General features: G+C 44.1%; 1 protein-coding gene across 3 annotated transcripts in view; it reads left to right on the top strand.

The window, feature by feature from the left end:
• Positions 1 to 19,697: 19,697 nt before the first annotated feature.
• The window catches only part of RCSD1 (RCSD domain containing 1), a 67,274-nt gene continuing 67,040 nt past the window's right edge, over positions 19,698 to 19,931 (top strand). For all 3 annotated transcript variants that reach the window (XR_014293588.1, XM_082616277.1, XM_082616278.1), the window contains exon 1: positions 19,698 to 19,876. Coding sequence is in view for 2 of the 3 variants with exons in the window: in XM_082616277.1 (XP_082472403.1) it covers positions 19,871 to 19,876 (6 nt within the window). In the remaining variant the exon portion in view is untranslated. The remainder of the gene's footprint in view (positions 19,877 to 19,931) is intronic.

Genomic DNA, 19,931 nt, shown 5'->3' with positions numbered 1-19,931 from the left:
TTCATGGATATCATTACTTAGGACAATGCTAAATTTAAAATTGAGTAAATTTAGTATAGATCTAAAAACCATATTGAATAAATGATGCTACAGGGCTTCCCTGGTGGCACAGTGATTGAGAATCTGCCTGCCAATGCAGGGGACACGGGTTTGCGCCCTGGTCCAGGAAGATCCCACATGCCGCAGAGCAACTAAGCCTATGTGCCACAACTACTGAGCCTGCGCTCTAGAGCCTGTGAGCCACAACTACTGAGCCCACGTGCCACAACTACAGGAGTCCGCATGCATAGAGCCCGTGCTCTGCAACAAGAGAAGCCACCACAATGAGAAGCCGCACCCTGCAATGAAGAGTAGCCCCCGCTCACCACAACTAGAGAAAGCCCGCGCACAGCAACGAAGACCCAATGCAGCCAAAAATAAATAAATAAAAATTTAAAAAAATTTTTTTTAATTAAAAAAAAAAGAATGTCTAAGAAGCTTTGAAAAAAACTGACGCTAAGATAAAAATGATGCTCTTCACTAGGCTGATTGTCCTGCTGAAAGCGAGAAATATGATTGCTCAGTTGACACAAATACTCTTTCCCGCTAACAAGTGCAATCTCTTTCCAGGAGGATTATTTACCTGGGGAGCCGAATTAAGATAGCAACGGTTTACTCTTGCACTGTTGGTGGGAATGTAAATTGATACAACCACTATGGAGAACAGTATGGAGGTTCCCTAAAAAACTAAAAATAGAGCTAATTTATGACCCAGCAATCCCACTACTGGGCATATACCCAGAGAAAACCATAATTCAAAAAGACACATGCACCCCAATGTTCATTGCAGCACTATTTACAATAACCAGGACATGGAAGCAACCTAAACGTCCATCAGCAGAGGAATGGATAAAGAAGATGTGATACATATATACAATGGAATATTACTCAGCCATAAAAAGGAACGAAATTGGGTCATTTGTAGAGACGTGGATGGGCCTAGAGAGTGTCATACAGAGTAAAGTAAGTCAGAAAGAGAAAAACAAATATCATGTATTAAAGCATATATGTGGAATCTAAAAAATGATATAGATGGTCTTATTTGCAAAGCAGAAATAGAGACACAGACGCAGAGGACAAACGTATGGATACCAAGCGGGAAGGGGGTGGGATGGGATGATATATAGCTGATTCACTTTGCTGTACAGTAGAAACTAGCACAACAATGGAAAACAAGTATACTCCAATAAAAATTTAAAAAAATATAGCAATGGTTTAAGCAGATCAGATTTGCATTTTAGGGAGATGATTCTGAAATAGAGTTGCCAGATAAGATACAGGACACCCAATTCAGTTTGAATGTTAGATTAGTCATTACATGGGACATACTTATACTAAAAATTATTCACTGATGGTCTGAAATTCAAATTTAAGTGGATGCCTGTCCTGTATTTCTGTTTGATAAATCTGGCAAGCCTACCCTGAGAGTTTAAGTAATTCTCAGCACCTCCTACGTATCCTTCACGCCAGTCCTGGCAAATCAACCTTGTAATATCTTTCAACCCCTTTCCTCCTCTCCAGTTTAGGTCTTCATTGTGTCTCAGCTGACGTCTGCAAACATATTGCCTCTGATTCCTTCTGCTGCCGGAGTCATCTTCCTAAAATGCAATTCTGGCCCCTGCAAAACAGGCTGTGCCATGTTGCCCCCTTTTCTACTAAAGTCCAAACTCCTTAGCATATCCACATCTAGTCCCCGTTTTTGTCCACCATCCCAGCCACACTGGACTCTGCGTTTCCCTCCCTACTGTGTACCCTTTCATGTATCCTCTGATTTGCTTCTGCTGACCTCACAGCCTGGAAAAATCTGCTTTTGGTCTTCATCCGTAATGCCAGTGTGGACTCCTCAGTGAAGCCTCCCCAGGGCCTAGCTCTCCCTGCACCTGGCAGAGGGCGTCTGGAAGCCACTGGTCACATCTGTGACTCCCCACCCCAGGTCTGCAGTGGAGCACCTGAGAGGAGGTGACTGAGTGGGGTCCTGACCACAGCAGGAGGGGTCTGGGGACCCTCGAGGCACTAGGAGGTTAGGAGCAGAAGAAAAGGGATGAGCAGAAGGATGTAAAGAAGAAACTTGGACGTGTGGGCGCTTCCTCCGTGGGCGCTTCCTCCTCCTCTTCTTTTTTTCTTTTCTTTTTTTTTTTTTTTTTATGGTACGCGGGCCTCTCACTGTTGTGGCCTCTCCCACTGTGGAGCACAGGCTCCGGACGCACAGACTCAGCGGCCATGGCTCACAGGCCCAGCCGCTCCGCGGCATGTGGGATCTTCCCAGACCAGGGCACAAACCCGTGTCCCCTGCATCGGCAGGCGGACTGTCAACCACTGCGCCACCAGGGAAGCCTTCCTCTTCTATTTTAATCACCGTTTATCGAGCGACAGGAGCTCACTAGCCGCTCTGTGCAGACGATCTCATTAATACTCATGTCAGCCCTGCAGACATCGCGCCCAGTTCTCAAACGGGGGATTGATGATAACAGAAGTTGCATGATTTGCCCTCAAAGGCACAACTCGTCAGAACAATAGCCAGACTCAGAGCCCAAGTCTTCTTACTCTATGTCCAGCACTGTTTATGGAACTCTGCATCCCCCTCCCCCATGTCCCCTCCTCCTCGACGCCCCTACTATCCCAGAATGAGTTCCTGGAAAACAAACCATTTCTTCTTCGCAGGCTGTATGTTCATTTTCTGTACATGACAGCTTCATTTGGCTTAATATATTGACTTGGCAATGATTAGGATTTTGCCATGAATGTTTTCAGAAAAAAAATAAACAGGAAAAAAGAATGGACTCTTTAATGGCTCCTAGGGAAAACAGCTGGCTAAACAGGGGGCTGATGCATTTTGCAAAAGAGAAAAGCAGGATGGAAGTCTGGGGTAGAACAGGAACCGTTTCTCTGACCCCCGGGCTATAGAACATTCCAGGCAGCACTTCCCTAGGAAGAGATTTTTGCTTTCTGAGTCACAAGATCAGAATGGTTTTTTAGACCCCAAAAATATTGTCTTAAATTTCACCATCACTTAGGTCTCTCTTGAAAATTCAAAACACTTCTAGGGATTTTTTCTTTTCCTACTTTTAAAAATTATTATTTTAAAAATTGAGTTATGACATATACTATAGCATAGACTGCACAAAGCACACTGTTAAATGTCCAGGTCAGTGGGTCCTTGCATATGTACACACCAGTGCTCAGATCGAGATGTAAGACATTTCCATCGCCTCAAAAGGGTTCCTCAATGCTCTTCCTGGCCAATACCACTGCCCAGGAATAGCTATTCTGGCGCCCATCACCCTCAATTAGTTGTACCTCTTCTTGAACACAATATGTATTCTTCTGTGTCTGGCTTCTGCTCTGCACCATGTTTTTTGTTTGTTTGTTGTTGTTTTGGCCACACCATGTGGCATGCTGATCTTAGTTCCCTGACCAGGGATCGAAGCCGGGGCCCTAGCGGTGAGAGCGTGGAGTCCTCATCTCTCCACCGCCAGGGAATTCCCTGCACTATGTTTCTGAAATTCACCTATGTCATGTGTGTCCGTAGTTTGTTTCCTTTAATCGCTAAGTAACATTTTATTGTATGAATGATCCGCAATTTATTGACTAGGTATGGGGTTGCTGGGTTATGGAGCTGACTCTCAGAGTTTTAAGGGAATGAATAAAGTAACTCCTCCAGCAACCATATGAAGGAGACTGCCTTTAAGCAAAGCTGTAATGTAGATAAAGATGTGTTTGTTGACCTTGAAGTTTTTAGTGCCCCTTCCCTCTCCTACACCAAGACCTGTCCTGGGTACCCAATCAACCTGAGTCTGTTCACTGTTTTCCCATGACTATGGAAACGTATAAGGATACAGAAACCCAGAGAGAACAGTGCTACGAATTCCCACATGCCCACATCCAGTTTCAACAATGATCAATACATTCCCAGTCAGTCCTACCTCATCTATTCCTCTAACCATTTTTTTTCTAGAATATTTTAAAGCAAATCCTGGACCTCACATAATTTTAGCATGAATACTTCAGTATGTATATCCAACACATAAGAACTTCTGTATTTAACATCACTCTCACATCTAAAAAAGATAACATGGATTTCTTAACATCATCTGTGTTCAAATTTTCCCATTTGTCTCAAAAACATTAGTGTGTTTGAATCAGGATCGAATGAAGTTCTGCGCATTGCGTTTTGTTGATTCTTCTCTTAAGTCTTTAAATTTATAAAAGTTCCTTCTTTCTCTGTCTTTACTTTTTAAATGTCATTTATTCATTGAAGAAACCAGTTCATTTGATCTACAGAAATCCCCCATCCAGGCTTTGTTGATTAAATCCTCATGGGTCATACATGGGCCATATGCCATATTTCCTATAAACTGGGAGTTAGAACTAGAGGCATGATTGGACTCTAGTTTAGTATTTAGGTTTTTTACTTTTGCGAATATCACATCATAGGTGGCCCCATGTACTCCTTATTGCATCATATCAGGAGGAACATAATGTCCTGTTTCCCACTTTGACAAATGCTAAGATTGATAGTGCTGTCCACTTTTAAGCATCCCTTCCCCTCTCACTCCTCCCAAGGCTTTCCTAGCTTCCTGATCTATTCCTTGCCCCTCCCTCAGTGCCTGAATACTGCCCCCTCCCCAACCCACCAGACACACCTTGAAATAGCTCTTACACCTATCCACTCAAATGGGGCTTCAGTCTGTGGCTGCAGCAGTTAATCTTACGGCCTAATCAGAGAGAATGCGATAGTGTGCAAAGCCAAAGGGCCTTTTGCCTCTCCTACTGCCACTTCTCAGCCCAATTTTGTGGTTTATAATCCAAGAATCTCCACTTTCTTAGTTGGGAACTAAGAAAGTCAAGCAGTTTGAACCTATCGGAACGTAGATGCTTTATAACATCCCCCTAAGTGATTGCCTGAGATTGGCTTGTGATCTCTGCTACTGGAGAGCACACTCCTTCTTCAGAGACCACAGCTGGAAGGCTAGTTGTTATTAGAGGTTGATGCCTCTTTGTTGATGACAAGTCTGCTTTTTAAGAAAGTTTTACTCAGTCACAGGCCTGGCCTTTGAAGTAAACCCAGAGGAGTGGCACCAATGGAGGTGATTTATGGTTAGGCACATTCAAAAGTTTATACTTTTACTTCTTGTTTTCTCTTTTTTAGTTTTAATTGTGGTAAAGCACACACACATACACTATAAAATTCCTCCTCTTAACTATTTTTGGTCTTTTTTTTTTGTTTTTTTCTCTTAACCATTTTTAAGTGTACAGTTCAGTAGTATTAACTATACTCACGTTGTGTAACAGATCTCTAGAAATTTTTCATCTTGCAAAATGGAAGCTCTATACCCATCGAATAAAAAGTCCCCTGTTCCCCTTCCCGCAGCCCGTGGCAACCACAATTCTACTTTCTGTTTCCATGAATCTGACCACTCTACATACCTCATAAAAGTGGAATCACACATTGCTTGTCCTTTTGTGACTGGCTTATTTCGCTCAGCAAAATGTCCTTAAGGTTCATACATTTTGTAGCATGTGACAAGACTTCCTTCCTTTTTAAGCCTGAATATTATTCTATTGTGTGTGTGCGTGTCTGTGTGTGTGTCTATGTGTGTGTGTATCACATTTTCTTTACCCATTCATTTGTCAATGGACATCTGGGTTGCTTCTACCTCTTGGCTATTGTGAATAATGCTACAAGGAACATGGGTGTGAAAATAACTCTTTGAGTTCTTGCTTTAAATTGTTTTGGATATATACTCAGAAGTGGGATTGCTGGATAATATGGTAATTCTATTTTTAGTTTTTTGAGGAAACTCCATACTGTTTTGCATAGTGGCCGCACCATTTTACATTCCTACCAGCAGTGCATAAGGGTTCCAATTTCTCCATATCCTTGCCAACACTTGTTATTTTCTGTTTTTGTTTTTGTTTTTTTTTATAGTGGCCGTCCTAATAGATGTGAGGTGATGTCTCCTTGTGGTTTTAACTTGCATTTCTCTAATGATTAGTGATGTTAAGCATCTTTCCATATGCTTGTTGGCCATTTGCATATCTTCTTTGAGAAATGTCTAGTCATGCTCTTTGCCTATTTTTAAATTGAGATACTTGGTTTTTTGTTGTTGAGTTGTAGGAGTTCTTTATGTATTCTGAATGTTAACTCCTTATCAGATATATGACTTGTTATTTTTCCCCCCATTCCATAGATCGTCTTTTCACTCTGTTGATTGTTTCCTTTAATGTGCAGAAGTTTTAAAGTTTCATGTAGTCCCATTAGTCTATTTTTGCTTTTGTTGCCTGTGCTTTTGATTTCATAGCCAAGAAATCATTGTCAAATTCAATGCCATGAAGTGTTTCTCCTATGTTTTCTTCTAGGAGTTTTATAGTTTTAAGTCTTAAGTTTAGGTTTTTAATCCATTTTGAGTTAATTTTTGTATATAGTATAAGGTAAGGGTCTAACGTCATTCTTCGCATGTGACTATCCAAACACGGTTTGTTAAAGAGACTCTCCTTTCCCCATTGTGTAGTCTTGGCATCCTGTTTAAGAGCATTTGACCATAAACACAAAGGTTTATTTCTGGGTTCTCTTTTTCTGTTCCACTGGTCTTTGTGTCTGTATTTATGCCTGTACCTCACTGTAGCTTTGTAATATGTTTTGAATCCATGAAGTGTGAAGCCTCCAAATTTGTTCTTTTTCAAGATATTTTGGCAATTTGGGGTCCCTTGAAATTCCATATGAATTTTAGGATTTTTTTCCTATTTCTGAAAAAAAAATGTCTTTGGGATTTTGAAAGGGATTGCATCGAATCTGTAGATAGCTTTGTTAGTATGAACATTTTAACAATATTATCTTTCAGTGCATGGACACATAATGCCTTTCCATTTATTTGTGTCTTCTTTAGTTTCTTTCAGCAATGTTTTGTAGTTTTTAGTGTATTGGTCTTTCACCTCCTTGGTTAAGCTTACTCCAAAATATTTCACTCTATTTGATGCTATTGTAAATGGAACTGTTGTCTTAATTTCCTTTTTGGATTGTTCATTGTTAGTTATAGAAATGCAACTGATTTTTGCATGTCAATTTTGTATCCTGCAACTTCGCTGAATTTGTTTATTAGTTCTAATAGGTTTTTTGGGAGGCAGTGGACCTTTAGGGTTTTCTACATATAAGATCATGTCATCTGCAACAAAGATAATTTTACTTCTTCCTTTCCAACTTGGATGCCTCTTACTTCTTTTTCTTGCCTAATAGCTCTGGCTAGAACTTCTAGTACTATGTTGAATACAAGTGGCAAGAGTGGGCAAACTTGCCTGGTTCCTGATCTTAGAGGGAAAGTTTTATGTTTTTCATTGTTGAGTATCATGTTAATTGCAGACTTATAGTTTACTTTTTTTTTTTTTTTTTTTTTTTTTTTGCAGTACGCGGGCCTCTCACTGCTGTGGCCTCTCCTGTTGCAGAGCACAGGCTTCGGACACACAGGCTCAGCGGCCATGGCTCATGGGCCCAGCCGCTCCACGGCATGTGGGATCTTCCCGGACCGGGGCACAAGCCCGTGTCCCCTGCATCGGCAGGTGGACTCTCGACAACTACGCCACCAGGGAAGCCCTAGTTTACTTTTTAAAATATAGAATTCCTGTACAAATTCTGAAATATAAAATTTGGACAAACACTAGCAGGCATTTGAAATGATAGCTCAGGATTACCAACTAGCAAAAGAAGATCTGTATATGGATTTTCTAGATGTGGTTTTATGGAGACATATGGTACCATACCTGTTTTGTGAGCTATGTTTTATCGGACTTAGGTTTCGAGGACAGGGATTGACAAAGCATATCCAACCTGTGTGACTATAAGTCATTTGCCTCATGTGATCCTTTAAAAACCAACCTTGGCAGTTTACACATGTAAGTTCAGTGGACCCTACTATAATGAATGAGGGATACTCTCTTCTTGGGTCTGTTGAAGAAGAACTTGGAGAGAGACTAATCACCACTTTCCTTCTAGCCACTTAGTGGCTTTAGAGGTTCATGGTCTCTAAGTTTAGAGGTCCTTCCCCTCTAAACTTGAATGAGAGGCAGTAGGAAGAAAGCAACCAGGCCAGAACAAAATGATGCCCTCATGAGTCTTGGAACAATGTGCTGCGAATAAAAAATAGACTTTCAGCAAGTAAGGAATTTGCAGCTACAAGAGATTCCGGGATATTATCTTGAATAGACCAAGTTGCATTTGGGAACTGTCTTGGCTTTTTAAGTGTTAGGCTGACTTGGGATAAAAGGAAGGAGAGAAGCTTCATTTGTTTATTTCCCAACTGCTTCCTAAGAGAAAGTAAGTATGAATAAGCCATCTGCTGAGTAGGCACTGTAGAATATTGAGAAGACATGCCCACACATCACTCTGATATGAGGTACAGATAAGCACCCTGAAGCAATGAGGAGGGGTGGCTCTGGAAGTGCACATTGTTCATGATTTAGGCATTCCTCCTCAGCATTTACAGCTTCCCCTCAGTAATGATTCCGGAGCAGTTGGTCACCTTCCGTAGCTCATCAACAGCTAGCGTTACAGTCCCTAAAGTGCTTTCTTCTGCCCCCTCCCCATTTCCTTCTTACCAACCCGACTTCTCATTCTGGTCCACCAGCCTTAGGGTAACCACGACTTGGTGCATGGGTGTGAGAGAAAAAGCACCAGGCAGACAGACAGACAGTCCCAAGACACAGAGCCAGACAGAGAATTCATGAAGCCTTAAACACAGCTGCAGAATTAAAACAAAAATGTCAAGGGAACAGAGTGTTCCAGCTGACTTAACTTCCTGTTGATAAGTCTCTGGGGAGGAGGGCTGAGGTCTGGAGTTCTAGAACTGGAGTGGAGGAGTGCAGGGGGCCTGGCCAGAATGGGGTGGAACGCCTTTGCAGTCATGGTCACTAGGAGTTGGGTTCCCATCTGCAAGGCTGTTGACACTCACTTCCTGAGCCTGGTCGTGGTCAGAGGAGGCTTTCAGCTACTGATGTGCCCAACCCTCAGAAAAACAGGATATTCGCTTTTTTCAGATCTGATTAAGCCATGAGGTGCAAATTCCTTCCCCACCCGGACTGCGCTCCCCGACCCCTGCCATCCACACCATTCCCCCTTCCACAGCAGAGATACATCCATCTCCCTGTGTGACTTCCAGCAGGGGCTGTCTGCGTCCTGTGCTTCATTGCCAACTCAGCTGTGCGAGGCCAGATTGAGTGCTTAATCCATTACATTATGGCTTTAGATTTATGGTCATTTTGATTAGGAGTTCCTTGCCACATCCCTGGGTGACTAATGAGAATTATCATCAACTAGGAAATGAGAATGGTGAAGTAACTTTGCCCTTTAGGGCTTCCCTGGTGGCGCAGTGGTTAAGAATCCGCCTGCCAGTGCAGGGGACACGGGTTCGAGTCCTGGCCCGGGAAGATCCCACATGCCACGGAGCAACTAAGCCCATGTGCCACAACTACTGAGCCTTCATGCCACAACTACTGAGCCCACGTGCCACATCTGTTGAAGCCTGCACGCCTAAAGCCCCTGCTCTGCAACAAGAGAAGCCACCGCAATGAGGAGCCCGCGCACCGCAACCAAGAGTAGCCCCAGCTCGCTGCAACTAGAGAAAGCCCGCACACAGCAATGAAGACCTGACACAGCCAAAAATAAAAACATATAAAATAACTAAATTTATTAAAAAACAACAAGCAAAAAAACCTTTGCCCCTTAGAAAGCACATATGTGGTAGGGTCCTGGAGTCCCCAGTCCTCAGCTTGGTCCCTTTGCCTACAGAGTCTTTACAGGTAAATGGTTGTCATGTCTCTTTCCCTACTCACTCTCACCCCATCTCTTTGTCTTTACTGCTGCCTAAAATCCCCACCATGTGCAATAAAGGAAACAAGAAACAGAAAATATAAATCAGAATCAACTCTGCTCAGGTCAGTAATCTTCAAAATGCAAATATCACCTATTTTTACAGAGGCAAATACCAAGCATAAAACATTCTCAGAACAAGACTCCAGGGGCAGCAGGCTCCCTATAAGGAAGCCAGGAAGAATTCCAAACTTTTTGCCCACTTAAAGGGCTAATGTGTGCCATATTGGAGCAGACACTGCAAACCTGAGAAGAACAGTCAAAGCTGGCCTCTGACAAACCCTCTTGTCCCTCTCCACCCCCTCCTCCAGGCTCCCGGAGCCCTCTGCTCACACGACCCTTCAAGGTACCCAGAGCCCCACCATCCCCATCTCACCAAGCTCGCCTAGGTCAGCTTCCTCTTCCTCCTGTCCCCGAGGCTCTCCTTGAATCCTCCATCCTTGTCCCTCTGGCCTTCCTCAGGACCCAGGAGCATTCAGTTTTATACTGCTTCAGGACATTTAGCATTTAGTTTGCATTATGATTCAAATATTCCAGGGTCTATTAATTATTGACTCCTCAGATAAATGATAAGTTTATATGATAGGGCCCCTATGTGCGCCTCACGGGCTGAATGATGCTGGAGAGACCAAGATGAGAAAAATATGAAAACATCTCAAATACTATCACAGGACAGAAAGCAGAAAAGGTGAATGAAGATGGATGAGGGTAGGAAATGTAATAATGACATACTCCAAAAGTGGAAAAACTTTGGCACCAGGAGTTATGAGGTTATACAATGGGATGAGAGCAAGCAAACTAGTCAATAAGTGGTAAGATTTAGGAAAGAAGGTCAAATCCTTGACTACGCCAGAAAAAAACCATAGTTTCTGTGCATTAAATTTATACATTATTTAAATCAGTGTAACTTAAAACTGGTTTCCAAAATGAAACACTGTTCAAGATAGTGAAATTTATTCAGAATTGAGATGTGAGGAACTCCCTTCCCACCATTTTTTTTTTAATTTTTGGCATGTACAAGCAAAAAATACAGAATTGAATCTCAACTTAGAATATTCTAGAACAGTCAGATGAGAAGAAATAAGACAAAGATGAATCTTTCCTCCAAGGTGAGGCTGCAGCCAAGCAGATAAATTTATTAAAAGGTGAAAATTGGGAATTCCCTGGCAGTCCAGCAGTTAGGACTTGGCGCTTTCACTGCCGAGGGCCTGGGTTTGATCCCTGGTTGGGGAACTAAGATCCCACAAGTTGCGCAGCATGGCCAAAAAAAAAAAAAAAAAAAAAAAGTAGGTGAAAATCGTGAGTGGATAGCTTGGAACTGAGAGATGAACATGGAATCATGTGGAGGCAGCTGCATTTGGTAACTGCCCCTGATTAGAATCACTTCTTCATGATAAAATGCTGCTCCTATTATTCTATGACAATAATGACCCAGCCTTTATCACACTTATTATTTGTTAATGTTGTTTTAAGCATTTCACATGTATTAAATATAAATCCTTACAACTCTATGTGGTAAATTCTATTATTATCCCCATTTTACAGATGGAGAAACAGAAGCAAAATTAAGTAACTTGATCAAGGTCACAGTTAAACTCAGGAAGTCTGGTTTCAGTGCTGATCTTTAAATCTCTGTGCTGTCTTCTGTGTTACAACTTCCCATATTTGTACTACATTTTTAGGTGGACACTCATGAACTGGATTACAAAATGGATTATCTACCTCTTTTGCATGGAGCCAGTGTCCATTCACTCATCCAACATGTATTTACTCGCCAAATTTGAACCCAACATCAATCATAGGAACTTAACCAAGACAGAATGGAATGTGCTGTCTTTAGGAATAAAGTTTTGTGGTAGGATAAAGAAAGTAAATAGGTAATTATAAAGTTATCCTTGCAAGGACAGGAATAGTGCAGGCATGAGGTGCACATAGGAAGCACATCTCTTCCAGGTGGTGGGAATTGGAGGGGGGAGGTCAGGACCATCTTCCTGGAGGAAGCCTAATCTGAGAACGAAGAGATGAATAAGAGTTAATTTTGTTCTTTGTGCAAAGCAAGGAATGTGTTGCAGGCAGAGAAAAGAGCTCATTCAGGGACCTGAAAGCACATCAGGATGGCTTGACTGTGCAGTACTGGGTGTTCTCTGTTGAGAAGAGGCTGGAGAGGTGAGCATTACCATGTCAGGAAAGTGTGTGAGTTACACCCTCCAAAGTAATCTTCAGAAAGATTACCGCCTGTGGAGTGGAGAATAGATTCAGGGAGATGGTGAGACACTGTTGGAGTCAAGGACAACAATTAGCAGATATGCAGTTGAACTACGACACAGTTTTCTTAATCCAGATGAAAGATGGCAATGACTGTGATTGGTGGGAGGTTGCGGGGAGGAATGTCATTATATTTTAGAGCTAGAATTGTAGCACCTGGTTGGTGAAGATGAAGGAAGAATCAGGAATGACTCCCAGGTTTCTGGCATGAACAAATGGATGGATAGCAAGACCACCACAAGAAGGAAAGAGAAACAGGTGGGGACACAGGTTTTTAGTAGAATTTTGCAAATGCATACTTTGTGCAGAAAACTTTCCACGTAATTCTTTGCCTGTTGCCCATGAAAAAAAACAAAGAGGATGAGTGACCAGTGGGAATTGGATACTATTCTTTCTTATAACCTGTTTCACTTTATTAGTGTAGAATCACTGAAGATATTCATTGTAAGGCCATGTGGGTAACCTCCAGCTTTGGACAGCTCCTGCCCAATTCAAGCTACTGATTCATATTAGCAAATGCCTTTAGTGGCAAAACTGCAACATCACTTGACGTTACTGACAATATCCTAATAGAAATTGTGATATGAAATAACTTCATGAAAACATACCTTTATTTATTTATTTTCTTTTGGCCAGGCTGCACGGCACGTGGGATTTTCCCCGACCAGGGATCGAACCCGTGCCCCCTGAAGTGGAAGCATGGAATCTTAACCACTGGACTGCCAGGGAATTTACAGTTCTTTTCCTTTTTAATAATAAAAAAAGATAAAGGACTGTATAGCACAGGGAAGTATATTCAATGCCCTGTAATAAACCGTAATAGAAAAGAATATGAAAAAGAATGTATATATATATGTATAAGTGAATCACTTTGCTGTACAGTAGAAATTAACACAACATTGTAAATCAACTATACTTCAATAAAATATATATATATTTTTTTTTTTTGCGGTACGTGGGCCTCTCACTCTTGTGGCCTCTCCCGCTGCGGAGCACAGGCTCCGGATGCACAGGCTCAGCGGCCATGGCTCACGGGCCCAGCCGCTCCGTGGCATGTGGGATCCTCCCGGACCAGGGCACGAACCCATGTCTCCTGCATTGGCAGGCGGACTCTCAACCACTGTGCCACCAGGGAAGCCCTAAAATAAATTTTTGAGAAAGAAAAAAGACAATGGATTATCTAGACCACCTATTGTCTGAAATTTAGGTAGGAATTAAGACATTTAAAATTCTGACAGTACTCAATTTTTTCAATCTTCCCCAATGGATATTAGTTAGGTTTCCCACTCTCTTTTTCTGTTTCACATTCTCCCATCTGTGTGTGTGTGTGTGTGTGTGTGTGTGTGTGTATGCACTTCCATGCCAGTCTTTCTCCACATCTCTGCTGGACATTTATCTGAGGGACTGCTTCTTTCTCTGTACTGGTATATATGTCTGATTTTGTCTTCTTCTTGTCAGTTTGTGTATATCTGAATCAGTTGGATGCTTTTAGCTATAACAAAAGATCATACTCAAATGGCTTAACTTTGAAATAAAAAAATTTATTGCTTCACATAACAAGAATTCCAGGGGATAGTCCCTCCGGAGTTGGTCAATTCAGTGCCTCGACAAAATCATTTGGTCAACAAAGCCATTGGTTCCTTGTTCAATGAATATTTATTGAATGACTATTTGTGTCCAGCCTTGATTTAGGTACATGGGATATACACTGACAAAAAAAGAAACAAAAATCTCTGTCCTCATGGAGTTTATGTCCTGAATCTTCCCAGCTTTGTCTCATGGTAAAACAATATTTGCTGTAGTTCCAGGCATTACATCAGGTAGTACAACACCTTATATTTACACGGCATCTCTTCATATGTGTTTCTTTAGCAGAAAGGATAAAGATTTCCCCTTTTATCTCATTGGCCAAAATTTCCTCACATATTTCTCTCTAAACCAATTTCTGGCAAGAGGAATGTTATTTCCATAATTGGCTTAGACTATTCAAGATTTACCTCTTTACTGAAGCTTAAAAATAAACTGACACACCAGGCCCCACTCTGTGTTCACCTACAGGAAGTGGGCGGGTCAGGCATAGCTATTTTTTCAAAGCTCCCTGGGTCATTCTAATCTACATCCAGAGTTGAAGCTGGTGCTCAGATGCTCTGCATGATACACTTTAGGGTTGAGAAGGTTGGGGTTTCCTTGTAGATCTGTATAATTTCATTCCTGAACTTGGGCTATGCCTCAGAAGGAGAAGGCTGCAATCTGTTGAGGCCTCCAGACCGTCCCCTTTGGTTTTTTTGTCAACATTGTTCTTTGGCTTCCCCCAGCCTCACCCCAGGAAATCCCTAGTTGGCCCTTCTCAGCCGTAGACTCCCAACCCCTTTCTCAGTGTATAGCCAGCCTTCCTTCAGTCCAATTTGGTTTGGTTCTTGTGTTTTCTTCCCTTTTTTTTTTAAACATTAAATCTCTCCTCAAAACTTTATCCAAGGGCTTTCCTGGTGGCGCAGTGGTTGAGAGTCCGCCTGCCGATGCAGGGGACACAGGTTCGTGCCCCGGTCCGGGAGGATCCCACATGCACGGAGCGGCTGGGCCCGTGAGCCATGGCCGCTGAGCCTGCGCGTCTGGAGCCTGTGCTCCACAACGGGAGAGGCCACAGCAATGGGAGGCCCGCGTACCGCAAAAAAAAAAAAAAAAAACTTTATCCAAAACTTTAAATCTCTCCTCAAAACTTTAAATATCCATGTGTTTACTTCAACCACTGAAACATCACAAAGATATTTGTACAAAAAAGATTTGAATAATCTTCCCCTTCCTGTCTCCATCCACTATCATTCCAGAAGACTAGGCTCTCTCTGTTCTCCCAATATCTATCTATCTAGCTATCTATCCATCTATCCATCCATCCATCTGTCTATCCATCTATCATCTATCACCAGTGTCAACAGGCCCCTGGCCCATCCTATGGATCTCTCGGGGGGATGGAGGGGAGGAAGAGATGATGAAGGGACTGGGTAGGGAGTTAGTCTGGAAAAAAAAGAAATGGGAGGGCTCAATTCTTATCCCCACCACCTTTTTTCTTAATTTTTTAGTTTGAAATAATTTTTTTTTATTTTATTTATGTATTTTTGACTGTGTTGGGTCTTCATTGCTGTGCGGGCTTTCTCTAGTTGCGGCGAGTGGGGGCTACTCTTCGTTGCGGTGCGCAGGCTTCTCATTGTGGTGGCTTCTCTTGTTGCGGAGCACAGGCTCTAGGTGCACAGGCTTCAGTAGTTGTGGCACGAGGACTCAGTAGTTGTGGCACGTGGGCTTCAGTAGTTGTGGCTCGTGGGCTCTAGAGCGCAGGCTCAGTAGTTGTGGCGCACGGGCTTAGTTGCTCTGCGGCATGTGGGATCTTCCCAGACCAGGGCCCGAACCCATGTTCCCTGTGTTGGCAGGTGGATTCTTAACCACTGCACCACCAGGGAAGCCCTGAGATAATTTTAAGCTTTGAAAAAATTGTAAGATTAGTACAAAAGAACTCCCATACATCCTTCACCCAGAATTTCTTACAGTTTTGCCAATTCTAATAAATTCAGCTTTATTGAGATATAGTTGACAAAATTGTAAGATACTTAAAGTATACATTGTGATGATATGTGTATATAGAATAATTCCTTTAACATACTTTATAGTCAAAGGAGCCAACCTAGAAGCACATGGTCAACCCAACTGTCATGTGGTTCTAGTCTCCTTTAACCTAGAACCGTTCCCCAGCCTTCCCTTGACCTTCTTGACATTGGCACTTTTGGAAATCACAGACCAGTCACTTTGAGGAATGTCTTTCTATTAGACTTGTCCAGTGTTTCTTCATGATTATATTCAGGTTATGCACCTTGGGCCAGAATATCACAGAAATGATGGTGTGTTCTTCTTATTGCATCCCATTAGGTAGCATGTGATGTCAATTTGTCCCATCACTGGTGGTGTTTATTTTGACCACTAAGGCTAACAGACAAAAAAAAAAAAAAAAAAGACTTCCTTATGAGGTCGCCAACCCCTGCTGGCTGCCTGCTCCACACTTCAACATCCTCCCTGTGGCCCAACTGTTACCCTGCTACCTTCCTCCTCAATTTACCTTTCATATGCTACCATCTTCCTCTGAGAAACCCTCCACTGCCATTCCTTGAACACATAAAAGCACTCAAGCCTTGGTGCTTTCACTTCAGTATATTCAACTCTGTTCCCCACTGACAGTCACTTGTAGCAGAATGAGTTGTTTTATTTTATTTTTGCCACATTCCCAGGACTTAGGGCTGAAGTATATATGTTTGTTTGTTTGTTTGTTTTTGCGGTACACGGGCCTCTCACTGTTGTGGCCTCTCCCGTTGCGGAGCACAGGCTCCGGACGCACAGGCTCAGCGGCCATGGCTCACGGGCCCAGCCGCTCCGCGGCATGTGGGATCTTCCCGAACTGGGGCACGAACCCGTGTCCCCTGCATCAGCAGGCGGGCTCTCAACCACTGCGCCACCAGGGAAGCCCTGAAGTATATATGTTTTAAAGTTAGTATTTATAGCCATGAATGAACATCTGCTTCTTGCTCTTAATTTTCAAAATGGACAATCAGCAGCACAGTGTGGCCACTTACTAAGAAATGACTGATTGGAGCTCTTTGCAAGTCTGCCTAAAAACTTAGTTACTGCTTAACTTGTACCCGTCCACAATCTTTTCTCCCACGGGGTCTTTTCTCCCACTGAAGACCCATCTATGGAAAAAGGCTCTGCCTTTGGTTTAAAAGCAAAGATCCTACTAATTTGCTTCATTCATTCATCCACTCATTCATTCACCAAATATTTATTTGGTGGTATTTATTTGATGGTAATATGGGCTCCCCTGCCCAAGCTGCTCTGAGGTTTCTTGTTCCTCATTCTGCACTGGCCTTTATTTACTGCTTGGCTGCTTCAGACTACCAGGGTGTGTGAAGTGGGGAGAGTAAAGGAAGTGGGTCCTTGTGAGCCAACCAGTCCCTTACAGAGGGAGGGGGACCACCCCCTCAGAGCCACTTTCCCTTCCCCTTGGGTTGTCAGCTTCTCCCAGCACACAGAGCAGCAAATCAGCATCCCAGATAGCCCAGCAAAAACAGGGTGTTTACCAGATGGGTTATTTCCATTCTGGCTTCTGGGGACCTTCAGGAGGGGTGGGAGGGGAGTATATGGGGAGCACAGTCCCCATACCTACTCAGGGCTGCTGAGACTGAACTCTGGGCCTCTCCCACCTTTCCACTCCTTCCTCTCATGAAGGTCTCTGCCTAGGGCCCAAATAACTAAGGAGCAGCATCCCACCCTGAATGTTCTGAGACCCAGGAGCATGATGGAGGCCGAGCTTATTTGCGTTGTGGGTCATGGGTTCTTACATGGCTGAGGGAAGGCCTAAGCAGGGCGTGGGCTACAGCTGCAAGTCACCTTGAGTAACTGTGGTGCTATCTAAGTCTAACGGTTTCTTTCGGGTAGGCACTTCCGCCATCCTGTTTGTGAAGCAGAAACCTGTGCTGGGACAGCCCCGTTCTGAGCAGAAAGGAGGACTAGATGGAGGCAGAAAGGAAAAGGCCCCATGCGTCAGAGTTAGAAGATATGGGAAGAGACTATGCTCCTATCACCAACTCAGTCCTGCACCTTTAAAAAGAAGAAAAGGGAAAAAAATCACAAGCACGAGTATGCATTGCAAGGTACCAAGAAACTTCCTTTCTTGCTGCCAACTCTGCCCTAGTGCCCTCACCTCTGTAGCTGTGTGGCTGGAATGGGAAGGGACTCACCATTAATTCCTGGGAGTGGAGGCCCCATTCACTGGGGCTTAGAATGCCTGGCAATAAAAGAAATATTGGGTCCGTATTCATTTTAGCGTGTACATGAGGCTAAGCATTATAAAAGTAGCTACTGTTTTCAGAGTGCCTACCATACTATGTAGGTGAGGCAAATGAGAATCAGAGTGGGTAAGCGACTTGTCTCAGAAAACATAGCTAGAATGGAGAAGAGCTGGAATTTGACCTTCAATCTATTTCTGAAATCAAGGGTCTTATCTTTACGCTCAGCTGAGTTAAGTGAACTAGAAAACACTTCGGCATTAGGGCTGTTAGTGTTTTAGAAAGACAAGCCTTAGAAGATTCTACAGGGAAGAGGTCATGTTTCTAAGGCTGGTACCCAAAGAAGCAATCTAAGTGCCCGAAAGTCTGCAGGTCGTGCTGGGAAAAGGAGCAGAATCAGGGCAGTTCTTTGCAGTGTGAGCAAACTCTCAGCTGGTTTCTTTGATCAGTTTCTCCATATATCTTTCTTCACAGTACTGGCCATCACCTGGCCCACGGTCCCTTTCCCAGGGTGAGTTGGGTCAGGGTTTGGGGTAGGGGTGGGGACGCAAGAACACTGCAGAAAGACCCAGACGCATCCCTGCCAGACAATGCCCTTCACACTCACAGGTCCCTGAAGGCATTCCCCCTCTGCTTCTCTGCGAGCAGTGGTGGGGGGGGGGTCCAGAAGGGGCACCTAGAGCTGATGACCAGTGTACGAACTGGTAGCAGAGAGAGAAGCTGCTCCAGATTCCAGTTCCCCTGTCCCTCCCGTGCAGCTTTGTTTTCTTCAGCCTCTTTGCTGCCCAGAGAGCTGGGATGGCCCTGGGGGAGGATTGCTATGTTGGGCCTATGGGAATCGGAAGTTCAGGATCTTGTCCTTTGCGCTCTTTCTTAGAGTACACTTAGGAACAGCAAAAGGGCCCTAAGGCAACAAGAAGCTTATGGGGGCTGAAATTCCACAAAACCGAACGCTTCAATCATTCGGGGAGAGAGAAAATAGACTGCTACAGGAAGCTTGGAAAACTTTGCTTGGATTGCTTGTTTTTCGCCTCCTCCTCCTCTTCCTGATACACAGATGAGAGATGGATAGATTGAGAGTGGTTTCCTGAGAATCTGAGGCTGCGAGGTGGAGAGGAAAAGAGATGACAGAGGGGAAGGCGGTCGAGGCCGTCCAACACTGAACATTGAATGCACTGTCTGAACAGCCCCTCTTGGGGAGGGGGGGGCGGGGGGCAGTGCGAGAACAACGTGTCAATCAGGGAGGCTTCTCACTCTCCGCCCAGGAACGCCAGGAAAACCACGTATACGCTGTGAGCGCAATTTTTCTTTAAATGAGGAAAGACAGAGGGTAGGAATGTACATAAAAGAAGTAAATAGAAAAGACGGGAGATAAAAAGAATGAAAGAACGACTCTAACCTCTAGGGCAAGAAAATGAAAGGAGGCATGTTAAAGGAGGAAGAGGTGAAGAAGGACTGACACCGAGGCAAAGACCAGGGTCTTGGAGAAACTAAGAGAGAAAGAGGGGCCAGGCGGCTGTCCCATCCCCATGTTTGGGCAGATTAATGGAGTCGTGGCTCCCTCGCTTGCGTCCTGCCCCGGGAGGGGACAGTATCTGTTTAGATTTGTGTCTAAATTTAAACCCTGATCGCCGGCCTCCTTGCTCCTCCCTCCCCCTCCCCCTCCCTCCCTCCCTCCCCCTCCTCCTTCCTCGTTCTCTAGCGCAGGACGCGGGCGGCCCGGGCAGTCCCGCAGCCAGCGAGCCGGGCGCGCAGCCGCCCACTTGCGCTGTGCCCGCCGCAGCCGAACCCGGCCCCCGCGGGAGCCGAACGGAGAGCGGGGATCGCGAGCCACGGCCAGAGCGAGCGCGCGCGGCCGCCGCCGAGTCGGCACCTGGAGGACATGGAGGTAAAGGAGGCGGTGGCGCACGGGCGGGGCGGCGAGCGGGGCCGGGATCCGAGCG

The sequence above is a fragment of the Mesoplodon mirus genome (assembly GCF_964341445.2).
Source record: "Mesoplodon mirus genome assembly, chromosome: 3".
In the NCBI taxonomy this organism is placed as follows: Eukaryota; Metazoa; Chordata; class Mammalia; order Artiodactyla; family Ziphiidae; genus Mesoplodon; species Mesoplodon mirus.
The sequence above is the reverse complement of the archived record's forward strand: the minus strand, read 5'-3'. Positions and strand labels throughout refer to the sequence as shown.